This window comes from Nannobrachium achirus (genome assembly GCF_963921795.1).
Source record: "Nannobrachium achirus genome assembly, chromosome: 14".
Classification (NCBI taxonomy): Eukaryota; Metazoa; Chordata; class Actinopteri; order Myctophiformes; family Myctophidae; genus Nannobrachium; species Nannobrachium achirus.
The window spans coordinates 29053833-29080218 of record NC_137821.1 but is presented as its reverse complement, the minus strand read 5'-3'; the positions used below and the strand labels follow the sequence as shown (position 1 = coordinate 29080218).

Sequence of the window (26386 nt, the reverse complement as noted above, 5' to 3'; positions counted from 1 at the left end):
AGGCATGTAATGTGTTTTACATAAATCGGCCTCCTGATGGCGCTATAAAAGGCTGATGTAAAAAAATGCAGGGAAAAGGTTTTACCTTGGCCTCTAAGGAGTGCGCATACAAAGTTTGACACTAATCGGTGGAGTTATAGGTGAAAACATGAATCGGCCTGTTATAGCGCCACCATGAGGCTGATTTGATTTTTCTTAAGTGGCATTTATTCCTCTGCCTATTGGGAATGTGCATGCACAATTTCACCAAAATCGCACACTGCGTTCATGATTTCAGGCATTTTATTCAAAACTGACCAATCCTGCAAACTTTGAAAGCCAGTTTTAGCCAATCAGGATGGAATATGGAAAATCTGACACATCCATGTCGATCACATGACTGTAGAGATACTGTCTACTGATTTACGTGATTTTTGGACAAAATCTGTAGGAGTACTGGCAAAAGTTAGTTTTGCAAAAGTCGGCCTCCTGGTGGCGCTAGAACAGGCCCATGTGAAATATTTGGGGCAGAGGTTCTGAATTGGTGTCGAGGGAGTGTGTGTGCACAGTTTGGCAGCGACCGGGCCAACGGCGCCGGAGATTAGCTGGTAACGGACAAACGGACGGACGGACGGACGCACGCACGGACGGACGGACGGACGGACGGACGGAGGGGAAAACATACTCTCCCTCAGCCTTCGGCTGGTGGAGACAATGAGGCAATAGGAGGTTCCACAGAATCCATACACACACTGTCTGGGGTGGGGAAAAGCAAAGCCAGACCTTTCATCGGGCAGGTTTAAATATAGCCGCGTGATTAGATAGACATTGTTCTTTCTCGCTGTGCCTGAGATTACACCACTTAGTGTGGCATGTCACTCTGTGCGTCCCCGAAATCAGTTTAGGCCCCACACTGAAGCTATTTAAAGAGAATGACATCTCGGCAGAGCGAGCAATATCTGCTGAACCTACAGTTTAGCAACAACAGAGGAGGATTGGATAAGGCTACTAAAGTGGGCAAATAAGGGATTGAAGTCCTGGGGAAGAGATGCCTCAGATGCAGGGTGTCGGCACTACAAACAGGCTAGGATACATGGAGGTGGAGATCCTCAACCCGGAAACTGGAAAGCCCACCCACATCATTGATAAGGTAGAATAAGGTATGTGTGTTTCGACTGTGGGACTGTGTTTAGGAGTTGCACAAACGTGTGTGTGTGTGTGTGTGTGTGTGTGTGTGTGTGTGTGTGTGTGTGTGTGTGTGTGTGTGTGTGTGTGTGTGTGTGTGTGTGTGTGTGTGTGTGTGTGTGTTTCTAAGGGCCAAATGTCAATTTGGGGACAATCTTCTTGGTCTTCACCGTGCAAGATATTTATGGTTAAACAACACATTCTCACACACATGTTGTGAAACAGGTGATACTGGTATATATATGACGTGACGCCCCGTGACGTTGCATGTTGACGACTAACCCTCACCCCACCCCTAACTCTAACTATTCATCCCCTATGCCTAACCTTATGCTCCCCCACCCCTAACCCTCGTGTTTTAGTGGAATCAGTCATTGTAAAAAGACGAGATGGAGGCTCTCGTCACGTCAAACGTTGACTAATGGTCAAATGTTGCCCCAAGCTGTCAACTGTAGTACTTCTTAAAGGACAACTTTGTTTTTTTTACAACAAGGGTTCATATTTTAGATTGTTTTAGAGCAAAGAAAAGATGAGTGTTAAAATGTTTTCATTTACTTTCTATTGTTTTAGCGATTTTAGTATTTTGATTTCAGTGGGTAGGGCCATGCGTACAAGTGGCTAAATATGTCTTTTTAGACACAATAAGCCAGCAGACGACATAAGTCACATCTGCCCATAAAAGATTGTGGTGCAACTTGGTAATGGACTTATTGTGTCTAAAAGACACATTTAGCCCCTTGCATGCATCGTTAAAATCCCTAATCGTTAAAATCCCTAAAGCGATAGAAAGAAGTAAATGAAAACATTTCAACACTCATCTTTTCTTTTCTCTAATGATATGATATATCTAAAATATGGACCCTTGTTGTAAAAAAAAATAAGTTGTCCTTTAAGAGTAAAGTGCCATTCCCAATGGGAATTATAGTCCTTGTGCACTGTCATACACTTGACTTGATTTTTATTTGAATGTACATACATCACAGGGATCACATCATTACATAATTGTAATCGTCACATTTTAGTCCAAATTCAAACATTTGTGGTGTCATTCTGTTGGGTTTTATATTCAGTCCATTTCTCCCATTTATCAAAGAACAGTTCTTCTTGTATCCTGAGTTTGTGGGTAAATCTCTCCATCACATATACTGTATTTCCTCCACAATGCACAGCCACTGCTCACATGTTGGAGGGTCACTTTTATACCACAATCTTGTGATTACTTGACTTGATTTTTATAGGGCTCAGTGTGAAACGCCCATAAGAATGTACTGTAGGTCAAAGGGGAGTTAGGCTATCAATTAGGGAAAGATTCAGGTTTCAGTGTTAGAATTCAGGATTCAGTGTCTGATTTATTCTTAGTTGCAGTGATTCTTTTTGGTGTGCGATACCAGTGGGAAACTAACCAAGTATAACACCGACATTAGGGTTAGGGTTGCATTTGGCCCAAAACAAGATTATTTATACATTTGTACAGTACAGTGACCCATTACCTCTGCCACACTGCAATATTCTGGGTTTTAGTTTGACTCTGCGAGTGTAAAATGGACCCACAACACACGCAGGATTGTGCAGTGCATTGCCAACCGTATTGTAACAGCCAGGATGATAGAGCTCAAGAGAGAGTCAGCCAGATAGATAGACAGTCAGACAGACATGGCTCTAGCCCTCGGCTGGAGTCATCCTTGTAGGCTTTACCATCAAGGCTCGCTCTTAGCCTGTGCACAATGGGCAAGGGGCCCATTCTGCTGTGACCCAAAATAAATACAGTCTCTCTCCGTATGCTCTCTTGCTTTTGGAGAGGCATTGGCGGAGGTAACGCCAGTTGTATTAGCTGTATTAATAGCTTTAGGGGCTGAAGCTTGTGTGAGCCTTATGACTGTCATCGTGTCTTACTATCAGCAGGCTCAGCCCAGTGTGCTCTGGAATTAAGGTGCGTGTTTCCTCGCTAAAGTGGATTTGTCACTTTAGAGCCAACCTGTGTTCCCAACTTATGGCATGGTTTACAATGGAATAAGTTGATCCACAGTACATTACCAAGGCTTTCAAGTGGGGGACTATTGCGTTTGTTTATTTCTGTTGACACCAGCACCCAAAGTTATTAATACTAGATTGATTAAAGTAGACAACTGCCGTGGACAAAACAATGAAAGTACTTTATGGCACAATGAAAGTCTTGCAAAATGTGATGAGGAACACTGGAGTGAAATTTATCCGCAGGTGTTTTGCACCCCGTTTGGATAAACCAATGGTCTTGAAAATGTTAAACAATTCGGAAGCCTTTAGTTTCCGTGTACAACAGAATACTTTCATTGATGACGTGTGACTTATTGTGGTCTATTGTTCCTCTATAATCAGATAATTGAGAACAGTATTGGCATTCACACGACATCTACAACCAATGGGAAGGATAGGGATACTGTATTGTACTGGATGGTCTCAGTACAAGTAGTCTCCTTGAAGCCAGGCTCAGTTAAAGGTATCCTTTAAAAGTCCCAACAGAATGATGCTACCACAGCCCTAATTGTCTCCGAAACAACCACCTAAATCTCCCCTGCCTACGTCATTCGGCATGTGGTTAACTTAGATATCAATTCTTCTCACTCAATTCCCCCATAATGCTGGAGGGCAGCTTGTTAGGCGGACAGCAAAAACAAGGCGGTGAAGGCCCAAAGTTGCAGTGAGGAATCGAAGGCAGAGAGGTCTATTATTAATCATTCTATTGCCTACTAGGAGCATTGTGACTTATGAAGTGCAATAGCATTTGAGGCACATAAGTGTGGGTGTGTGTCAAAAGAGAATGCAATGAGGAAACATAAACAGGCAAAGTATTGCCAGCATCACAATATTGAAACTAACATCTCTTTCAACATGTGAATGAATTGTACGACTTTCTATACTCTATGTGGGTCCACACCAGAAATACAACCAGTGTTATACATTAGACATTAGGCATGACTATGCTCTGGAGGTCGAGTGGTCATTTGGGATTTGGAAGGCTGCTAGTTCGAGCTCAGCACCTGTTGTGTTTGCATGGCTGCAAACACGAAAGGTATACATTCATTTACTGTGCTCTACTGGGTGCAGCTGAGGTCACTGACTAGGTGTAAGATTGAGGCCTCTCTGACATAAAGTACTGTGAAATAAGGCACAACAACAGCTTGTTAGGACTGTCTGAACAACACTCATGTAGATTTTAAAACAAAAGTTAGCTGCTGAAGTCACATATAGCTGCTTTTTTCGAGAAAACCGCTCCAATTATCTCACTGAGGTCTCAGCTGTCACTTGCTCTCCCAACGTGTCATGTCTAGATTCAGTCTGTCAACCTTAATCATCTGTGCAAGGACAAAGTACATTAGAACATACTCAAAAGACTTTCTCTTTTTTTTTTTTTTACATCGACTGGCGGTTCTTGTTCCATTCTATCCCTCTAACATTGTTACTTGAGATGCAAAATGTGTTTGTGTTTTGTCTTTTAGGTAAATTGTCATAAATATGTTTTGTGCATTTACAGTATTATATTCTTTATATACAGTAATTCATTTTCACCAACATTTTATATAACCTTTACATGAGGGTTTTGTCAGCCTCAGCAGTCAGCACTACTTATTTTCTTTTTTTCTTTTTTCTTCTGAAAGTCGTTTCCATGTTACTGGAACTCAATGTTCTTTCGCAAAACTTTAAGGAAAACTTTGACATACTTCTGACAGCATACTCCAAAGAGTCCAGTAAATAAGGGACATGGCATGTTTACACGGCTTTGCATGTAAACATGCCATCACAGCACGCTCCCATGCTCCTTAGAAGCAAAGAAAACATGCATACGCCACCATCACATTACTTAATTTAGATTTGTTTTCTTAGCATGTTCACATAAACAAGTCAAGTTATGTCATGTCAGTCAGTCATATTAGTATTCCAGTTGTCAGTGCAGTCGTTTATATTCCAGGATATGCCTCTCTCTACACTCAGCTAAGCCTTGAGTTGTTCAGTAAATAACAAGATAAATGCATATAGGCTTTTCAGGGAGTTTTCAAACGCTTGGATTGGAATGAGAAAGACATCAACATGACTCATCTGTAATGGTCACGGGTGCAGCGTAGGAATAAATGAGGTTTGATGGCAAAAGAGGCGAGCAGATATCTTGAACACAGCTCTGCAGCCCCCATCCTTGTCGCTGCCAAGAGAAGAGCAATAAACCTTGATGCCTCTTTGGCGCCGCAACGAAGAAACTTACTTGCAAAGGGTTCCCATGAGCAGTGATCTGCATGTGTTAAGAGTCACAGATTACTGTAGGTGAGCAAACAAGCAGAGAGAGAGATAGACTGCGAGGTCTACAGAGACCGGACTAGACAGTTTGGAATTCGGTCTTCCAAGATTGGAAGGAAACCCGACAGCTTCTTAACCCTGGAGGAACGACCCTTAGCCCCCAGAATCCTTCCTTGGGCACTTGTTCATTGCCAGAAAATGCTGAGTGTAGGTTGAGACCATCTATCTCTCACCTTTCAGAGAAGAGAGATGAGTTCATTGTTAAGAGCTTTGCTTGGGGATTGATTGTCTGAGCCAAGCCAACGCTTAGCACCTGCTGTCTTTTACAGCCAAAGCAACCAAAAACCTATTTGGAAAAGTAACAGGAAGTTACATTTAAAGTTAAAGTGAATGAAAGTGTTCTCTTAAAATGTTGTTCTTTATTTTAAAATGAAAATAGTTTATTAGCATTATCTGTAGATTTTTGATTATTTGTTTTGTTAAGGAAGACCGGTCAAGTCGAAAACGTACATAAACCATGTGAAAAGGATTTCCTTGTGTGCTGGCGAGCAACTTCTTCTTTGTCTCATGTTATTATTGAGCCGTGCACCTTTAAGACTTGGAGTGTTGCAGGCTTTCTGCTGTTGCAGTCTCTTTAGAAAATATAGATGCCACAAACTAAAGAACCAATACAATATATACATTCACACACATATAGTACCAAAGACAAAAAAAGATTATCCTAAATGAATGAAATGAAATGTAATGCATTATTTCATACAGAGAGGAGGTGCCCATGGTAGACTATGCATGGCAGGGGCGTCCTCTTCCCTGAGCCAGGCCTAAACCTGACCGCATACCAAAGCCAAAAGATCAAAATAGAAATGAGTCTCCTAGGTCAACTGGACGTCTGGCCCTGATGCTCAACAGACTTGCATTAGACCCATTACATTTACATTTAGCAAAATAAAAGGTTTAGCCTAATCATGGAAAGGCCTTGACAAAAACGTTTTAATAGGGGTTTTGAAATGAGTCAGTGATTCAGTAAGCCAGCACTGACTCCTAGCTATAACTCACACACCACACTTGAGAGCACACTGAGTGCAGAGCTAATGGTCTGCATTTCTTACATTTACCCACCCAACAATCATGAACCATGCAAAGCACCAACCTGCTCATGGGGAGCAGTTAAGCAGTTGTGGAAAAAGTACTCACATTTTTTACTTAAGTAAAAGTAATAGTACACTGCAATATAGAAATACTCTATTACGAGACCGGAATTAAATATGCACTTGAGTAAAAGTACTAAAGTATTGGCATCAAAATGTACTTGAGGTAAAAGTAAAAGTACTCATTATGCAGAATGTCCCATTTCACATTTTCAAATGAATACAAATCTATTGAAAATAGCAGATCTACAAGCTCACAATGCGTTGCGATGCAACACATTGTGAGCTTGTAGATTGGCTATTTTCAAGCAGCCGCCTGTAAGTGTTTTTTCAGAACGGTTTTAAAGGAAGTTAGCCGGGATTTACACTCCTTTAAGGCCTTCTGTAGGGCGATTTTAGTGGTATAGCAGGAGAACGAATTTGACCCTTTGTTTGACCCGAATCTGGGTTGAACATGATCTGTGGAGCTGCCTCTGGAATAGGTGAGGAATGACATCTCTGTTTAACTGTCGAATTAAAACTCCTATTTAAATTTGTCTGCACAAGTAAATTCATCAACCTGCATGAACGGAGGTATCACCAAAATTAAAGCTTGATGCGCAATAAGCGCGACATATTTGTGTTTATTTGTGTCACTCCTGGTGTGGATTCTGTGCAATCATCTTAAAGGGGAAGACCACCCATTTTCAATATTTAACTATGTCATTAACCCATTTAGGCATAACCTATAGAATAGGGCTAAATCAAAAATTAGCCTACAAAACAAATATGTTGCTACATACTGTACATGTACTGTAAGCCCCTCCCAAACAGCAAAATGTGTTCCTGGCCTGAATGGGTTTACCTTAGAGGGGAAAAAAAAAAAAGTTCCCCCTCTTCTGTGTTGCCTAGAACTGGAGGATTGATTTTGGGGTTTGTATTGCAAATTACAACTTGATGACATCACACATTGTACTTTACAATACAAACCCCAAAATCAATCTTCCAGTTCTAGACAACACAGAAGAGGGGGAACTTTTTTTTTAATTTCCACACAACTCCTCTAAGGTGTATTAATGACACAGTTCAATATTAAAAATGGGTGGTATTCCCCTTTAAGGGTCCAAACAACTCAACTCTTCTATTCCCCATTCATTCTAGCAATCATTTGATAAGTCATGACTGAATCCATTTGCAGCACACTCACTTACAATAATTAGCCCTTCTCCAGTCCGGAAAATACCAAACGTCTGTTGCTACGCCCCATCTGCCACACCGATTACTGCACTTCCTGTGTTCAAAATCAACATTTTGGGTCACCAAAATCAATAGAGGTCATCCTCTGGGGATCAAGTGCACAGCAAATTCCATTGCAATCCAGCCAGACTGACCAACTGACCAAACGAGCATCCTTGGCTTAGAGCCCCGCTGCTAGCCGGTCTAAAAAATAAAGCCATAAATAGGGTAATGTTCCGTTTGTATTTTGTATGTATGATGTATGGCCGATGTGAACAGACAATGGTATGTACCTGCACTGTTACCAGTACGGTCCTTTAAGTCAGTGGTTCTCAACATGTGGGTCGGGACCCCCAGAGGGGTTCCCAAATTATTTTGGGGGGTCCCCAGATGTTTAGCTCAATCAGCAGTAAACAGACCAAAATACAGTATCTCTCCATTCCGACCTGCTTCCATTCCGACATTGACTTATAATTGTCTGAGTGGCGGCACTTCCATAGAGGTTAGGGTTAGGTATAGGGTTAGTGTCGGAATGGGGGAATGTCGGAATGGCAGCATGTCGGAATGGGGGGATGCACCCAGTATAAGTGTATACAGGGTATCTGCACATTTCTTAAGTGACAATTTAAGGACTTTAAAGACCTTTTTAGTACCTCTGGTCATAGTCATACATTGGTCAAGTTGTCAAATATTAGAGGCAGAAATTGTGAAAATAGCCACAACGCCTCGTGTTGCGAGGCGTTGGCTATTTTCACAATTTCTATGAGCATGTAGATCGGCTATTTTCACAATGGAATAGATCGAGTCAAACTAAATGTAATGCCAACTCCTACAATTCCAAGTGCTTGTGCAGGGTGGGGAGTCCCCAGTACAAATATGATTATTTTGGGGGTTGCGGCCTGAAAAGGTTGAGAACCACTGCTTTAAGTCGCAGCACTTCTAATTGAGTAGGATATTCTAGTACTCTTTCCTCACTTTAAAGAGGTGTTGCCATAGTGTTGTACTTTTTCTGTTTTGTATTTGTCTACAGAGTTACCATTACTCTAATAGACCCCCAGGTGTGGTTATAATATGCAAATATGTCTTCCCTGTGTATTTTTGGTTGGCTTTCTCCCTGAAAGCCGAGAGCCTCTGAGTCAAAAGACCCAATTGAAATACACCGCTTTAGTGACACAATAAAATCATCCCCTCGTCTTTTTACCATACAACAACAGCTGTGGTGCACCACCCACCTGAAAAGCAGGTATACTTCATGAACAGGTGGGTGTGGCCACATAAAACACAATTATAACACTTTCTGTACACTTTTCTTTGAAAAAAGTAATAATAATACCTGATGATCGTGTTTTAGGGGGTAAAAAAAATCATCATTACTGAAATTGAGCCAAATCAATTAGCCACAAACTAGAAAAGATTGAATGCACTGAATGCAATACATCATACACAAATAATGTACCTACTGCCACCTCTGTATAATTAAATGCTCACTATTATGACAGCAGAAATTGTAATTGTATCTCTAAACTGATGTCCTGGTGTCTATAGTGTACTTTGAACTGAAGCATAGAGAGCGTATGCACACTACTGGCATATGAGCAATGTTTGATTGTTCCCTTGTCACTCCTGTGACTCAGATTATGATTATCATGCCAGTTGTTGTTCTTAACCACTTGAATCCTTTGTTGTAGATCGGCTATTTCAGAAATAATTTTGAAAATGTTGTGGTTAAAAGTAGTGTAGTGCACCTGTTGAGACAACAATCACAATTTTAGAGCCATTGTTCAGTCATACCAATGAAGAGTCTCTCATTGCAGATTTATTTCCTCCAATACATTTCTCAAAAAAGTAACTGTCATTGAAAAACATCATTGTGTTCACAGATGCTATTTCAAAAGACAGTTGTTGAAGGTAACCATAATCAAACACTCATTCCGCCACTTTTATATTTCTGTTCTAATTATCGTGAGAGATTCAGATTCCTTCCCATGCCATTAGCTTAAATGATTTTTTTTTTTCAAGACACAAGACATCAGGCAGGTCTATATTTCAGGACAGTATGTATTCCACAACTTCAATAAAGCAGAAATGCCAGTGTGCGTAAATACATGAAGATGAATCCCCAGGTAGCGAGATTACTGCTTTGAAGTGACAGGCATCTGCAGCAATAACTAAGTATGATCGACAGCAACAAAGCCCAACATATTAGTTCCATTCTCGACTGTCATAAAAATATTTACTGCCAAAGAACTGTTTGCAAACGCAAGCCCAGGATTTTTCCATGACTGATTTTGGGCACAATCCCCTCCCTCTCTCTCTCTCTCTCTCTCTCTCTCAGTAGAACAAATCTAAACCAGCTTAGATTAATCTTTTGATGTATTGTTGACTTCTTCAGCAATCGAATGCAGACTTGCAAAACTTTTGTTTTAGTTTTTTTGCACTGGAGGTTTATGAGTTGTTTTGTCATCATAAACGAATATAAATGAAAACAATTAGATTCCTTTTTGGCCATTGTGCATTAGGTGGGCCCAGAGCAGTATAATCAGAGAGTGGTGTCACCGCGGGGTCAGAAACAGCGCTGGTCACGTGGTTCATTGTCACTTTACACCTCATAGACTTCAATGCATTTTGTAAACTTCCGGTTGGCCGTTTGTCACTATACGCCAATAGATGTGTGCGTAGAAGACCTGGCCCCATGAAGTGAACGGGAGTGACGCAACTCTCCATTCTAGGGCTCTGGGTGGGCCCATTCGCTGTCATTCATTCCCCATAAGGCTGAAAAAGTATTAAATAGCTTTATAGAAGGCAATCGGAAAACTATATGGTAGGTTTGTCTTCATGAAATGTGAGGCTGGACACATTTCCATAGATGGCACTGTTTCACTGCAGAAGAGAGAGTGGGCCTTTGTTGGCCAGAAGCAATTATGAGGTGTAGGACCATGTACCAGTGACGTGCAGAGAATGTTAGAGAGGCAGGGGCTGACATTTCTAAAAGGGCCTTTTGGTGAAAATATTGAAAATAGCAGACCTCCAAGCTCACAACATGTCGCAGCAAAAAAAAGGCAATACTGGAGATGTGGCATACAGCATGGATTTCTGCACAGTGAGGGCAATTCTTTCAACATAAGATGCTGCATTCAAGTTCAGGAGAGTTTGGACAAGGCAATTCTCTTGAATGCGGCCTTCAGGTATGGCATGGAAAGAGGGCATTTGCGTTTCTTACACCATAGTAAAAACTGCATTCATGGTCGGGAGACTGGAGAGGGCACTTTTTACAGACGGATAAAAGGGCAGGGGTTCAAGCCCCCTTTGATGTCTATGTGTGCACGTGCCTGCCATGTACAGTGTATGACTATGACGTGATGTCACATCCTGCACTGCAAAAATAAATGAAGAGAGAACGAACAGGACTCTACAATTGTCCAGAAATGCTTAAAACACCTAAATATACTGTAAGCATTAAAGGTTCATGTACTTTGTCTGTTCGTCCTGCAATGATTGTTAACCCTATACATTAGGCTAATTCTGTTTTATATTGACCGGGGTTCAACCAGGGGTCTATTCGTTAACTAATTCCTTCCCTCTACATAACATCTCAGAAAATAACCGACCTACAAGCTCACATCATGTTGCAACGCCGCAAGTTGTGAGCTTGTAAATTTGCTATTTTTTGCCAAATGCTCACATATTATGATGGGTTGTGAACAATGAATTGAGTACAAAAGGACCCAAATAAATCAAGCCATTGTGCTTACTTGGGTTTAAATCCTAGTAGACCAGAGGTATTAAATTAGATAAGACAGGGGGGATGAAGTCGGGGGCCCCAAGACATAAACAAGAGAACAACAAGAGTTTTGAGTGCAGTTCACTACAAGCCATCTCCCTCAGTTCGTAGCTACCTATTTTTTGGTGGACTCCAATCACCCAATCATGATTCTCTCTCTACTGTTCCTACGAAACAGTGTGGGCTCGCATGGAACACCATGTATGGGCATAAAGATCTGCCCAACGGGCACTCCAACATTACTTCTCCTACATTCAATCCCTCAGATCCCCTATAAAGATTTGGGAGAGCATACTACAAAAGATGTCATGTGGGACTGTGGCTTGTTATTTATATTAGGTCGCACTTGTTGGTGGTGATGTCACCAAGAACGCTGCTCCTCATTGGCTAGTGAAGTTGAAGTGTAATGTACTGTATGTTTTGTAATAATAATCAATCTAAAGTAACTAGACAAGTAATCTACATGCTCACAATGCCTCGCAACGCGAGGCGTTGTGAGCATGTAGATCGGCTATTTTCACAATTTCTGCTTCTAATATTTGACAATTTGGCCAATGTTCAAGGTATTAAAAAGTCCTTAAATTGCCACTTTAGAAATGTGCAGATACCCTCTATACACTTAAACCTTTATGTTGGTTTGTTTACTGTTGAGTGAGAAAACAATGTTGCAGATTAAGTTAATCATCTGGGGACCCCCCAAAATAATTGGGGGGTCGTGTGTGATGTGATGACGTCATCAAACGATAAAGTCGACTTCAACTAAACTTTTTACTGAGTCGAGTCGACTTGCAAAAATCACAAGCCGTTAATGCCCTAGCCTACATGCGTGCATACAGTATGCCCGTACACACAAACAATGTCAAGCTGTGAGGGCCCGTGGGGGACAACGTGTGGGTTTGGCTTTGTTGACAAGGGATTGTTGTGCTCAGACTGCCAGCCAGTCAGCCATGCTCAAGGTCTTTGCTTTCAGAAGCCAATGACTCATTCTGCATGACAATCAAGTTTCCAAAGCAGCCAACCCTCCCGAATTTGACATAGCAAAGCACTGGATGTGGGCAGCATCAATCCCCCAAATTCCTTTTGAACTTAAAAGTGAGTGATGTGAAAACTACAAAATGCGATACATCATCGAAGCATTAACTATTGATGTCAACCTGTCACAGGTCCTCCATGTACCCCGTCATTCATCATAGCTTCCTGCCTGTCTCTTCCCCTTTCCCAGCACCTGTGCTCTTTACAAATTAGATCCCTGGATGCAGACGTTCTATTCTATCGGACCAATATGAATGATTTCGGAATATCCTTCACAAGTTGAAGCTAAATGTTAGCCCAGATGAGACATCTGAGTCTGGGTGAGGTGCTTGGATCGATGTGGGGGATGAGATAACTGCAGTTCATTACTTTCTGGTTTGTCAATGGCGAAAGGAAAGGATTCACAAATGTAGGCAAAATAAGGCCATTATTTTGTTGAGAAGACACTATCAAGGACATTTAGAACACTTCTTTCCACAGGCAAAGTCAACTTCTTAGCCTAAAGGGGGACTAGCCTAAAGGGGAATTATTTGCCCTTGGCTAGGGGAGATACATAGCTTTTTGGTCATAAGGCAGAGGCTCTGGGCTACTACTGCCACACAGACCTTTGGAATGGCAGGTGTCCTAATGCAGTGGTAGTCAATCTGTGGTCAATCTGTGCTTCAAATAATTTTGGGAGGTCTCCAGATGATTAACTTAATGTGCAACATTGTTTTCTCACTCAACAGTAAACAAACCAACATAAAGTTTAAGCGTATAGAGGGTATCTGCACTTTTCTAAAGTGACAATTTAAGGACTTTTTGATACCTCTAAAATGGCAAATTAAAAATTGGCCAAATAGTCAAATATTAAAGGCAGAAATTGTGAAAATAGAACTGTGTTATACGAAATGTAATGCCTCAACTCTTAGTGATCGTCAGGGTGGGGGGGGTCTCCATTGAAAATCTGATAATTTTGGGGGTCGCAGCCTGAATAGGTTATACACTATATTAATTACTGTACAAATAAGGACAGTAATGATTTGAAACACTTCAGACCTGTTAAAAAGCCTATATGGACAAAACCTTCTGCAGAAAGTTCATACAGGTACTTTTGGAAAGGCTTGTCTATAGGCAGCGACAACATGGAGAAAACGGCATAGCTTAGCCTTTGTACTGAATGAGAACAGAGCAGATAGCAACTTAGTTAAGCAAAAGAGAGAAATACATGAGAAAATCTGCTCAGACTGCTCAGACTCAGAGAGATCTATTTCAGCGATAACAATCACTTAGTTACTTAATAGCCAAGTAAAGTGAAATGTGCATTTCACTTTGGATGGATTAACCTTCCCGTTACAAATGTTCTCTCAGGCTACCATCAATAAAACATTGAAAACAACAATGATGTTGTTTAAATGTAAAAGAATGTTGTACATTAGCATAGGCACATCACACAACTAGAAAGGTGCACTCTTGGAGTGCAGATCTCCACCAGACCGGGTTGCCTATACCAGGGTTGTGCGTCAGTAGCGGGGTGCAGCCGTCAGGACATGAATAAGCTGCAAAACAGGCAGCTCGAACAAACCTTTACAAATCATTACACCATGTTACAAACCTTTGAATCTTTCATTCAGAGATACATAGGTTTGTTAGATGGTGTAATGATAACCACTGTGTCTTAAATGTTAGAAAAACAGAGATGGTGTTCAGTCCTAAGAGAATTGGTGACCACAGGCCTGTGGTCTTTTACAATCTCACAGGTCTCTTCATATAAATACTACTGACAACTCACAAGTTGGAATACACATGTGGACAGCTTCTGTGGTAGACTACAGCAAAGACGAAGACAGCACTTCCTTCGATGTCTCAGGGATCATGGTGTTGACCAGAAATTAATGTTTGTTTTCCATCGTCGAGCAGTCTTGGAAAGCCTTGTCAGATTTGGCATCACGGTTTGGTTTGGTAATCTCTCAGTGCAACAGAGGTCCAAATTGGCCGAAATATGATAACACATGCAGTTGAGCTTCTCGATTGTATCTCAGCAAGTTTGTCTTGCTGTGGTGTTTTTAGCATCTGGTAGACACGTGATATACATAGTATTATGCACATGTACACCGACAGAAATCGACAGCCTCATAACAACAACTCAGTCGCATAAAGTGGGACTGAGTTACTAGGGCCCAAGGTGGAGGAGCCTTAATGATTTTATTATATTATATATTATTATATTTTGCTTCTGGGGGGTCCCTGGAACTAAATATTTTAAGATGGGGGTCCGTGGCCAAATACATATCATTTTGGGAGTCCTTCACATGAAAAGGTTTGAGCACCACTGACATAGGCATAGGTTTTTCAAAAAACCTTGAAAGACTTGCACAAACTTTCACGTTTTTTCAAAAATAGCAGATCTACAAGCTCGCAGCGTGGCACTCAGTGCTTGTATATCTGGTATTTTTCAATAGTAAAGCACAACCTAACGCAGTGAATCCTTGTACCCAGGGCCCAGAATTTGGTGCGACACCCCTGACTCACTGACAACTAATCCCATGCGAAACCACGGTAGTCTCACTATGTCTGAATGGGACTGGCCCCGGACCAGTCTAGCGCTCGGACAATGACCCATCATTAGCCTTGTCACCACTGTAGCAGCTGGGTGTGGCCTCACCTCATTGACATGGCAGTTTGGATGCTTGATGGAGCGCCATGGCCTATGTCTTCCTCGCCCCACGCCGCCTGGCATGGCCGCCTCATTAGCAGGTCCAAGGGCCCAATCCTGCCATCTGTTCCGTAGGCCGGGGTTCAGTGGCACCCCCTGCCATGTCCCATTCCACTTTGCGCTGCCTTTTCCAGCGGAGACGCCAAAGGAGCGAAAGGTGACATTCCGACGTGACTCAGACTGAAGACAGACCGCATGCATCATCGAGCCACCTGTGGCTACAAATAGAGACCGCGGCTGCCGGGGACCAGATAAAGAGAGTTTGATGTGCTCACTTTGATTGTGTTTGAAGGAGAATGGGGAAAGTTTGCCGGTGTTGCAAGTCTCAAAAAGGGAGTGTTTGGCTTGAACTTGCAGTGCGGTGTGTGTGTGTGTGTGTGTGTGTGTGTGTGTGTGTGTGTGTGGGTGGGTGGGTGGGTGTGTGTGTGTGCGTACGTGAGTGTGTGTACGTGCGAATAGGAGATCCAGACAGAATGATGTGTCTGTGTGTGTGTGTGTGCGTGCGTGTGTGTGTGTGTGTGTGTGTGTGTGTGCGTGCGTGCGTGCGTGCGTGCGTGCGTGCGTGCGTGCGTGCGTGCGTGCGTGCGTGCGTGCGTGCGTGCGTGCTTCCTACACACTCTACCTTCCCTCTGAGTGCAGAGTTCAGCAGCGTGTGCAGGAGGAGATGAAGGGGCCGGGCAGAAAGAAATGTTTGTTTTTCTCCTCGGTGAACACTTTTCCAGGGGGCATCGATACTTCGCAGGGATGTGCAGGCCTCGCCCAGCATGACAATGTTCTCTCCACCGCAACCGGAAAAACCTCTCAGAAAAAAAGAAGAAAAAAAAGACAAGAGATGAGAGGATGAAGTGAGGGGAGGACAGGGGAGGAGGAAGGAGGAGGTGGTGGTACGCTAGAGAGAAAAAGAGGACATGGCTCTGAAAGTCTCCTCCGTGTTGTCGCCCGAAGCCGAGACCAGGGACGCCGCTCGCATGTCACGCGATGCCATGTCAGGTTGCAGGGCCCGTAGGGTTTTCATGGCAATAAAAGATGGTTGACAGCGTCCCTTTCCTGCGCATATGCCTTAATAGGTGGATATCCAGTGAAAACAAGTGAACATTCGGTGAAAGTAGCAGGTCTACAAGCTCATGTCGTTTGGGAGCTTGTAGATTAGCTCATTTTGGCAGAGATATTTGGTGTCGGGGGGGGGGGGGGGGGGTCCCCATAGGGACTCTGGTCTAACCTCGCTCGCGTCACCAGTCTTTCCACCTTGTATTTGCTTTAAACGGACCGTGTGATCCGGTCTAGGTGTGGCCTAAACCGGGAACAGGCAGAAGAAGCAGCGTCGCTTTGTTTTGGTCCCCCCTGTTTGTTTCCCCCAATCCCTATTTAAATGCTAGTCTGCCAGTCGCTACGAGTTGGACTGAAAGATGGATAGCCTATACCAAACAAACTTAAAAAAAGGGCAAAACTACACCGCAGCAAGGGTTTCATTGGGTAGGCCATAAAAATTATGTCCTTGAGTGAGGGGAATTCTTTGGGGTTAAAACTGATTCCGGTATGGTAGCTCCGGCCAAAGTGTAGTCCGTCTGATGAGTACAAATTGACGTAGGCTGTTTCCGCTCCCGACCGGATCAGAAACACGAAATTGGAAGTGATCCCAGGCTACAAAATATAGCCTACACTACAGTACAGGGTTTAAATTGGTTAAGCCATTAAGACCTGAGTCAGATTCTACAAATGCCTCCTAAACCAGTTGTTCTTAAAAGATTTTTCAAAAATGTTCAAAAATAACAGATGTACAAGCTCGCAGCGCACTGTGAGCTTCTATATCTGCTATTTTTGAATAGCCATGGCTAAAATCTAAAATGACACAGATGCTTTCCCGGTTTTAATTGCTCCTCTCCCCTCTCTGCAGGTGCATCCCTCCTCCACTGTGCTTGACCTGAAAAATAGATTTCATAAAGCATGTAAGTATCATTTATGTTCTCCTCCATATTGTCCTGACCCGTACCAACTAGGGTGTGGTATCAAAACCTCCACCGGCTGTCAGTCAGTCCCTCCGTCCGCCACGTCACCTCACACCACACTTTTGTCCTACTCATATCCCCGCCACTGTTGCCCCTATCCATGCTAAACTTTGCACACACACTCCTTGGCCCACTTCTAGTCCACCATTCTGGCAAAACACATTTTTGGACAATGCTCCTACAAATTTTGCCCTAAAATCAAACAAATCGCTACACAGTATGTCTAGAATCATGTCATCAACATGGATCTGTCCCATTTAGCGCCACCATCAGACCGATTTTTACATGCGACCTGAAGGTCGTTTATCTCCCAATTTGGGAGTCTTACTGGTAATGTTATACTGCATGTCATTCAGTAGTTTCAATCTCAGTTCGGATAGAAAAATTGGTTAAGCAGATAATAGAGAGGTTATTGGAATTGGAATGAAAAGCTATGAAGCAGATGTAGATATTCATTAATCTGTCCTTATACGTGGTCTTTTTTATATTCATTTGAAGGAGAAATTGATTGGGTTCAGATTGTCTACACAGCTTTTAAACCAACAGCAACTCTAAATTAACCATTGCTTGTGAAAAAATATATTTATTACATTGTAAGTATACAGTAAAGTACACATACTGTATAAATAAATAGCTGGGTTTTATTTAGGCTACCAATCACATAGGCTAATTGTAGTAAGTGCATATTCTAGTGATTAACACATTAATGTCTCACTGTCTGTCTAGTGTCTAATAGATGGTAACACTGCAGTCGTAATAGATGGTTCACCAATTCTGGGAAATGTGGTGTTAGAAATTGCTATATTTCAATTTAGCATGCCTCATAAAATTATATCACATAACCTTTCCTAAAACACAAGAGTCCATGGACGTGCATGGGGGCGATGGTTCCCTGAGTATATCGGCAGCCATGAGCCACTAGGGGGCAGTAACAGCACAGGTATTTAATAATCTCAACCATGTCGGAACATGGTGCTCTGAATTGCACAAATCACCACAAAACATGATATTTTCTAAGTGATTCAAGATGGAAAGGCATAGCCGTAGCTCTGCTCTCAGCAGAGTAATGTTATTTCAATAGCAGACGGGGAAACTAAGAGTCAAGTTTAACACTGCATGACTCACAATGTTATGGTGTCAACATAATTATGACTTATTTTGGGCAGTGCTACGTGGGAATTTAAGGTGACGCCTCCTCTTGAATACCCTTACATTGGCTGACACCAGTCTAGACTCAACAACTTGACATGGATGTTACAAAGAGAATTTTTATAAGCAAGGGATGTAATAAAACATTCAACTTTGACGCCTCTCCAGAGAACGTTCCACACAGCTTCTCTCTCTCAACCAAGCTCTCTGTCTCTTGGCCCGCATGAACTCGTCACTTAATTTCCCCATAGGCCTAAGACAGCGAGAGAGAGAGACAGCGAGAGAGAGAGAGAGAGAGAGAGAGAGAGAGAGAGAGAGAGAGAGAGAGAGAGAGAGAGAGAGAAACCTGCAAGTTTATATTTGCAGGAGTGAGGTCTGCTTTTTGAGGTTCTCCCCTTCAGATGGGCTGTTTATCAATCAACATGTCAGGTGACTGGGGTGTTAGGTGGCTGTTACAGTATTTCTCACCTGCTATGGTGACAAACTGTCACTATAAAGGAGAAGTGAAATGTAGGCTATACTGCAGGTTCAAGGTGTTTCTGTCCCAAGAAGGGGACGTACGGCTCAAAGCACAACCCACAGCCACAACACGACACATAAGAAACACTGAGTATTGAGAAAGAGAGAAAGACAAAGAAAGACAGAAAGAAAGAAAGAAAGAAAGAAAGAAAGAAAGAAAGAATGAATTTAAGTGTTGGTACATTATTGCTGTACCTTTTGTCACATTAGGCAAAAAAATAAAAAATAAAAATCATGATGAAATCCAATAAGATCTAACCTTTCTTTGCTCAAATACAGCCTAAGATTTTTGGGCAGTCCACTTCCCAAAAGGTGGCAAAATTCTCAACCCTTTAAAGAGTACAGAACAACACAAACCTTCCTTCTTAATGGGAGACCTAATAATGACGGTAGAAAACACAGCCTTTTGCATTGACAGACCTTCTAGGGGGGCTGTGCGCATAACTGGATGTCCAACTGCTTTTAGGTTCCTCCTGCTGCTTAGGGATGGGACGACATGACAATTTCCTATCACGATTATTGTGACCAAAGAAATCGCGATTTACGATATTATCGCGATAGTCAAAATATCCTCAACATCCATTATCCTATGGGGCGGAACATTTGCCAACAAATAGCAGATCTACAAGCTCATAACGCGTCGCAAAGAGATTTGGTAGAGCGTGAACAAAAGACTGTATCAAGTACGTATATTAAGTATGTTTTACCAATTGAGGGTTTAAATGGTACCGGATATGCAGCTCGGCAAATAAAAGGTGAATTGATCCCAGTGCATGACGGAGGATGATTTCAAGATAAATTAAATCTCCACGATACGATTATCGTGAGTGTTTTTTTATCACAATAAACGATAATAATATCGCTTATCGTCCCATCCCTACTGCTGCTCTAGTCTGCAGGCATTAAAGAATGTCAATCACATACCCTTACACCAAACTTTTCTCAAGAAACCCAGAGCTAGTTATGCCTCAAATCCATTACTTTTACAAAAATCTAAAACCTAGCAGTAAAGTAACCAGCAGTTTGAATTACTCTGGGTCCAATTCCAGATGCAGAGCAACATTTGTTGCTATCGATTTCCTGCTGCAGTTCATTTTATGACTTTCCATCAGGTTCTTCTCATTTTATGAAAAGGGGGAAAAAAATACATTACCGTGGCTGTTTAGTCACTGAAATATGTATTTGTTTTTCTACATGATTTACCAACCAATCATTTTAATATTCTCTTCCTGTAAGCATTTAAAAACATCAGCTTGTCCCTTGTAATAACACACACAGCCAAATACTGTATAAGTTCAGGTACTGTAGGACACTCAGATATTGATTTGCAGTTCTAATAAACAGTGAAATGTGCAGTGTGGCTAAATTATTACTCCTTGCTCTGCTGAAAGGCATACACATATAGGCAGTGCAATGTAGGAAAATAAATTAGACACATTAACATTTAACCAAGGAAATGTTTTGCTCTAAACCAAACCATTATGTAACTGTCCATTTTGCTTGGCAGGCCCTGATAAGTATCCATCAAGGACTGGACTGAGGACAAGCCTTAGTAAGTAACACTCCCGGCAAGAACAAAATGTCTGATATGTCATACAACTGTTGACAGTTGTATGACAGTTCATGTTAAATTAGCTGACTTTTGCTCTGCACAAAACAAAACACAACCCCATAGAACGGTGCTTGAATCTAAAACATCTTAATTGCAGAGCCCTGGGAGGTTAACGCTGACAAAATATTCATTTCGAGAAATATTTGAATAAATATCAAGTCATCGTGTATTCACATATTCTCCAAAGCCATTCCATTCCCACTCTCGCATCTTTTTGGGGTGGCTCTTAATTAACGTGTATACTTCCACCAAACTAACAGAAGTACTGCTTAGTGCTTTATTGTCATGTGAGTTCTGGCTCAGTGTGGCCCCTCATGCGTCGCACATGCAATGCATTGTCAGCTTATAGCAGGTAGGGGTGCAACGATTAATCGTAATCGAATCGATTATTAAATTAGTTGCCAACTAATTTAGTAATCGTAATCGAATCGGCAACTAATCGCTCAAATTTGTTTTAATATCGTGAAGGAATATAGGGTCAAGAACAACAAATATGACTTGAATATTTCTTTTTAAATGACCTTTTCGAAAAGAGTACTGTAACCTGACACATTTGTATCTATTCTTTAATCAAATGTATGCAGTCAGAAAAGGGCATTTATTTTGCAACCTAATCAGCAGCTGAGAAAAATTTAATAAATTATGTATTTTGAATGAATTATTCATCTTTAAAGGAGTAGTTCACCCCCAAAATGACTTTTTTTCTATTGATTAGTCATGCCATGGAGACTAGAGTTCAATAATATTTTTTGGTTTTTGTCACATTCCTAAGACAAAATTTTGATTTGAGTAAATTTACCCCCATTGATTCCGGATGGTGACCCGTTTCGAAACGGGTCACCATCCGGAACGAATGGGGGTAAATTTATTGTTATCACATTTTTGTCTTAGGAATGTGACAAAAACCAAAAAATATTATTGAACTCCATGGCATGACTAATCAATAGAAAAAAAAGTCATTTTGGGGGTGAACTACTCCTTTAATGTATTTTTTTGTTAGTTGAAACATATCTAAAAGAACCTCAAGTCTAATTAATAAGGTGACAGCTAAATAAGTGCCATAATCCGATTAATCGATTAATCGTTTAAATAATCGACTGATTAATCGATAATGAAAATAATCGTTAGTTGCAGCCATAATAGCAGGGGTCTTCAACAGGGGGGCCCTAGGGGGTCCTCAAAGTTACTACAGGGGGTCCTCCAAATCTTTGTGTGATAGGAACTTGGTATTTTCCCCCTTTCTTTAACAACTTGAACCCTAGCGTCAATATTCTGTGAACTTTGGCCAAAAATAGCAGATCTACAAGCTCACAACAAAGCTTGTAGATCGTCTATTTTCGGCAAAGAGCTTTGGAGGGGGAAAAGATCAGACTAAGTACAGTGAACCCATAGCACTACTGTAACACTCCCTTCTCTCAATGACCATACATGAAGCTAGATAGCATTTTTAGGTTTTAGAAGTTTTTTACTGATTAGGTGCGTGGTCTACTTATGTTATTGTTTTTCTAGATTGATATTCCTATGCATTGGTTATATTGTTGTTAATGTACTTACTATTTTGCTTATTATAGTGATGTGTATTACCTGCTTATTGTATGACGCTTTGGATTAAAAGCGTTTGCTAAATGCCTAAACTGTAAACTGTGAAAGGTTACGTTTATTAACACATTGATTGCCTAAGACGTTCACAGGAGTCTTAATCAATTAATAAAAGAAGTGCCAATAGACCCTTAAGTATTGACCGTTCAATTGGTTAAATATCTGAGAACACACATTAACATGAATCCAAAATACACTGTTGATTGTGCTGTCAAACAATGAAACTATAAAAAAGGTTGTGGGGGTCCCTGCTTCATCTCTCTCTCAACTAAGGGGTCCTTGGCCTGAAAACGTGTGTTTTCGGCCCGCAACGCTGTCACGTGGCGGAGGGTGAATGAAGCATTAGAGAGGGAGTTGTTAATAAGTCCATCACATTTCAGCAGGTGGAGCCCATATGGTGCTGCACACCGCACAGATGCTGGGATTGTTCATTATATGCCAATGTCATTCACAAGCCTTTCCCATTTCCTTCAGCCAACCTTAATTGATCTTGAGGACATAAGCCTACTGTATATCGTTGCTGTCGGGCAGAAACCTCTCAACTCCAACTTTTTTCTTTCCTTAAATTAACATCCTACTTGTCTTGATCATACGACAGTGTCACACAAACAAAAGCATCAAAAGTAGATAATCCACAAGATCTAAACCCGTGCAGCGTTTTAAGCTTGTAGATATGCTACTTTTGCTATTTTTTTGTCTGAAGTACTGTAACGTTTTGGACATATGAGGTTTCTGGGCCGACAGAGACGATACATCTCAGCCAATTCCAAGAGCTGGTATGCCGCTGTGCCATTTTGTCTTTGTTGGACATTTCTGAGACAGAATACCATTCATGGCAAGAATAGCTGCCTGGGAGAAAATGAAAGCGTTCCATTTTAAGCAGCGATGCCGCTTTCTACTTGGCTTGGCTAATTATCAAGTAGCTAGACGCTAGAAGGGCTGTTATTAGGGGTCTCATAATTTGGCAAAGTGGCATTGTTTGGAGAAGATGGATGAAATCATTCCCTAAATACAAACAAATACAAAATGGTTCTTAAAAGCAGTGGCAAAAAGAACTAGCGCTCTTGCTTTTGCTGAATTATTACATGCAACATGTTCTCAGGCTCATGGGCCCATGGCCTCAATAGTCTGCCTGCTCGGGTTTACTGTATGTCTTCATCAATATAAGGAATCTAATTATTTATGGGCACATTTCATGTGTAGCTTATTTTTCTTAAGGAAAAGCCTTAAACCAAACTGCAAAGAAAGCACGAATGACAATAGGGAGATTCTTCTAGGTAGCTGCATCTCTCTCCCATTGCCTGAGAGAAAGGCTAATCCCATTGAGCAACGACAGCATTTCAAAAAAGAAGCCACAACAGAAAATATCCCATCAGAATGGGTCTGGGAAAAGCTTGCCGTGTAACTATTTCTTCAGGGACCGCTTTTTACGGCAGACCGCGCCACATAAACGTTTTGACACCACCCTCTGCAGGTCACGGAAGTGCACTGGTGTGTAGCTGTGTTCTCGTTAGAGACGCCGCAGTCTCCATCTTGTGTGTTGTGGATGGACCTGCCACTCAACGCACCTGCCACCTGTCAATCACGCTCCACTGCGACACATGAGTGACCCTCATTAAGCGGTGTAACCATATGGCATGGTGCAGTCTCTGTATGTGTGTGTGTGTGTGTGTGTGTGTGTGTGTGTGTGTGTGTGTGTGTGTGTGTGCAAATGGGAGATCCAGATAGAATGGGGTGTGTACTGTATGTGCATGCGTGCTTGTGTGTGTGTGCGTGCGTGTGTGGCCTACGTCGTCTGCCACGTGTGCCCAGCCTTTGCAGAAACAGATTGCACCCTAGACAAGGCCACGCTCTCGGTCAGCCTCCTCCAAATCTCATTGCCGCAGTCGCGCTGATGGAGGAAATATGGCTGCAGAGCCAGGGGGGCCACCATAATGGGACCTTCGCATCTGCTTGGGAATGTCAACCCCAGATGTCCCCCCTTTCCTATCCAGCAATAGCTGTGGGAGGGATGATCTTCAGGTGAAACCCAATAATCACTTAGAGAGACAGGCCCCTGAGGGTGGGCATTTGGATCCTCTGAGTGGCGCGGTCAGCTTCAGATTACAGCAAACTTCTCCCCCTTTCAAATATTAATGGGATACAACCTCACGACATCCGTTCTGGAAGAGGGTTTCTGCCAGGCAGGGATCTGAGGTCACGAGTGCAATGTTGCCCTCAATCACAAAGTTAACTTGTTTGGGCACCCAAGAATCTGACAGCTATCTTCAATTCATTCAAATATTCATATTGAATTGGTGGCAGCTTAATTTCAACTCAAGGGATTGACAAAAAGGGATAGCTATCTGACGCACTCTGAAAATTATGCTCCCAATATTGAATTGGCTTATGCCCATTTATTTGACCTTGACAAAGGCTTGTCTTTTTTTTTGTATTTGTACAGTACACTGTACACTGATAAATTAAAAGGATGGCAGTGTAGGTTGGGGTCCCAGAGATAACCAAACGGGGTCCGTGGCCTGATATTTGAGAAACTGGTTCATGCAGCATCACACAGGAACAGCTACTGTATCAAAGATATGTCAGAGACATGGAAGGAACCCGCTGAGAACTATAGGAAACTGATTAGAATGTATTTGTTTCATAAGCTGTATCATTTCAAGGGGCCGGCTGTTTTGACAAAGTATCACAATCAAACACCTCCAGTACTCTCATCTGCAGAGCAATCCTCATGGCACCGTGAATTTAAAATTGTACAAATATGAAATACTCAAGCGCGCCTACAGTAGATGCATCAGCGTGTTGCTAAGGACCAACACTCGTTTCCATTTGATTTCTTCTCAGTGGCTCATTCAGAATGTAATCATTGCGCCGTATCATCCTGTTACACTGGAGAGGGCCTCTTTATGTTTTATAAAGTCAACCGGTCTGCACTCCACCCTGCCTGAGAGCCACCATTGTCTGCAATCTTCTCCCACATTGCGTCTCCTGCTCATCTCTGCTCTCTTTTCCTTAGACGGCCCTCTCCTCAGAGATGATTGCGTTCTGCGAAGCATCGCCTCCTCCTCTCTGCTGTCCATGTACTCCTGCGATCTGGGGTACCAAGTGGGCTGGAGCACGGTAATCACAACCAACAGAGAAGAAAAACACATAGCAATGTACTGTATAGCGTTTATCCTCAGAGCAAACATTGTTCTACTTTCAGCAGGTGCAAGGAATCCATATCACAATTACTTTGAGTTTGATTAGCTTGGTACCACCTGGGGGAAAATGAATATACAGTATACCGTGTATATATTTTATATATACACATGGTGATGTGTTCGGTGGATACGTAGAAACGTGACAAGAGTTTAAAGATCCCACTATTGCAACACCCAACTGGATCAAAGTGGTTTGAACCAATTTGGCAGGGGGGGGTATATTCACTGAAGCAAAAACATATTATGAGTGCCTTTTGGCCTGACGGTGGAGCTAGAAGAAAGACCATGGGGTCACCAAATAGGGTTCAGCCTACCATCTGCCTTCTTTTTTACAAAGTTGACATTTCGGTCAGCTTAGTGCTCGAGGAAAGGGGTCACCACATAACTAGTGTTCAGACTCAGAGGAGCAAGAATGCGCTCAACAAGTTTTGCAATGTTGTTTGTGGAAGTGGATATTGTTGTAGGGGTCATTCATGAGGGCATTCACCATTCAGCATGATCCAATTCCTGCCAGTTGCATAGTTTTTGAGATATCTTGTTGTGGAGCAAAGTGTTGGAAGGATGGACAGATTGATGACGTCATATATGCTTAAGTTAAGCCCGAATTCTGTGTCATCGTATGGCAATGTGGCACACCTGAAGTAGCTGATCTATCTAGCGGTTCATGGCGCCTTCGTAGTAGGCTCTAGTCTAGTGCTTTCCCGCAACTCCACTTTGGGCCCCAAGCCATAGTTGGAGAACCTCTGCTGTTACCTCTTCATCCTCAGGACAACATAAAAGCAGAGAAGGGGGTACTTTGTGAAAAGGCTACTAAATAAAGCAGCAGACAGCAACACTGACCTGGTCCTGATGCCGGGTCCCGCTGGTCCTGCTGGACATGGCAAGTCTCCACCTGAGCTATTGCTGGGTCGCAAGATCCATATTTGATTGCCCGCAGTCATGGCATATGCACGCCTGAACAGAGAGACGAGGTGGGCAGACAAAGCCACGAGACTGT

The 26386-nt window shown here is 42.2% G+C and overlaps 1 protein-coding gene across 1 annotated transcript in view; it reads left to right on the top strand.

Annotated features, from left to right (window-relative positions):
* Positions 1 to 1027: 1027 nt before the first annotated feature.
* The window catches only part of LOC308297951 (trans-2,3-enoyl-CoA reductase-like), a gene marked incomplete at both ends in the record, with an annotated part of 40152 nt that continues 14793 nt past the window's right edge, over positions 1028 to 26386 (top strand). The window contains 3 exons of the mRNA XM_080741515.1: positions 1028 to 1129; positions 17196 to 17247; positions 25203 to 25306. Coding sequence (XP_080597641.1) covers positions 1028 to 1129; positions 17196 to 17247; positions 25203 to 25306 — 258 coding nt within the window. The remainder of the gene's footprint in view (positions 1130 to 17195; positions 17248 to 25202; positions 25307 to 26386) is intronic.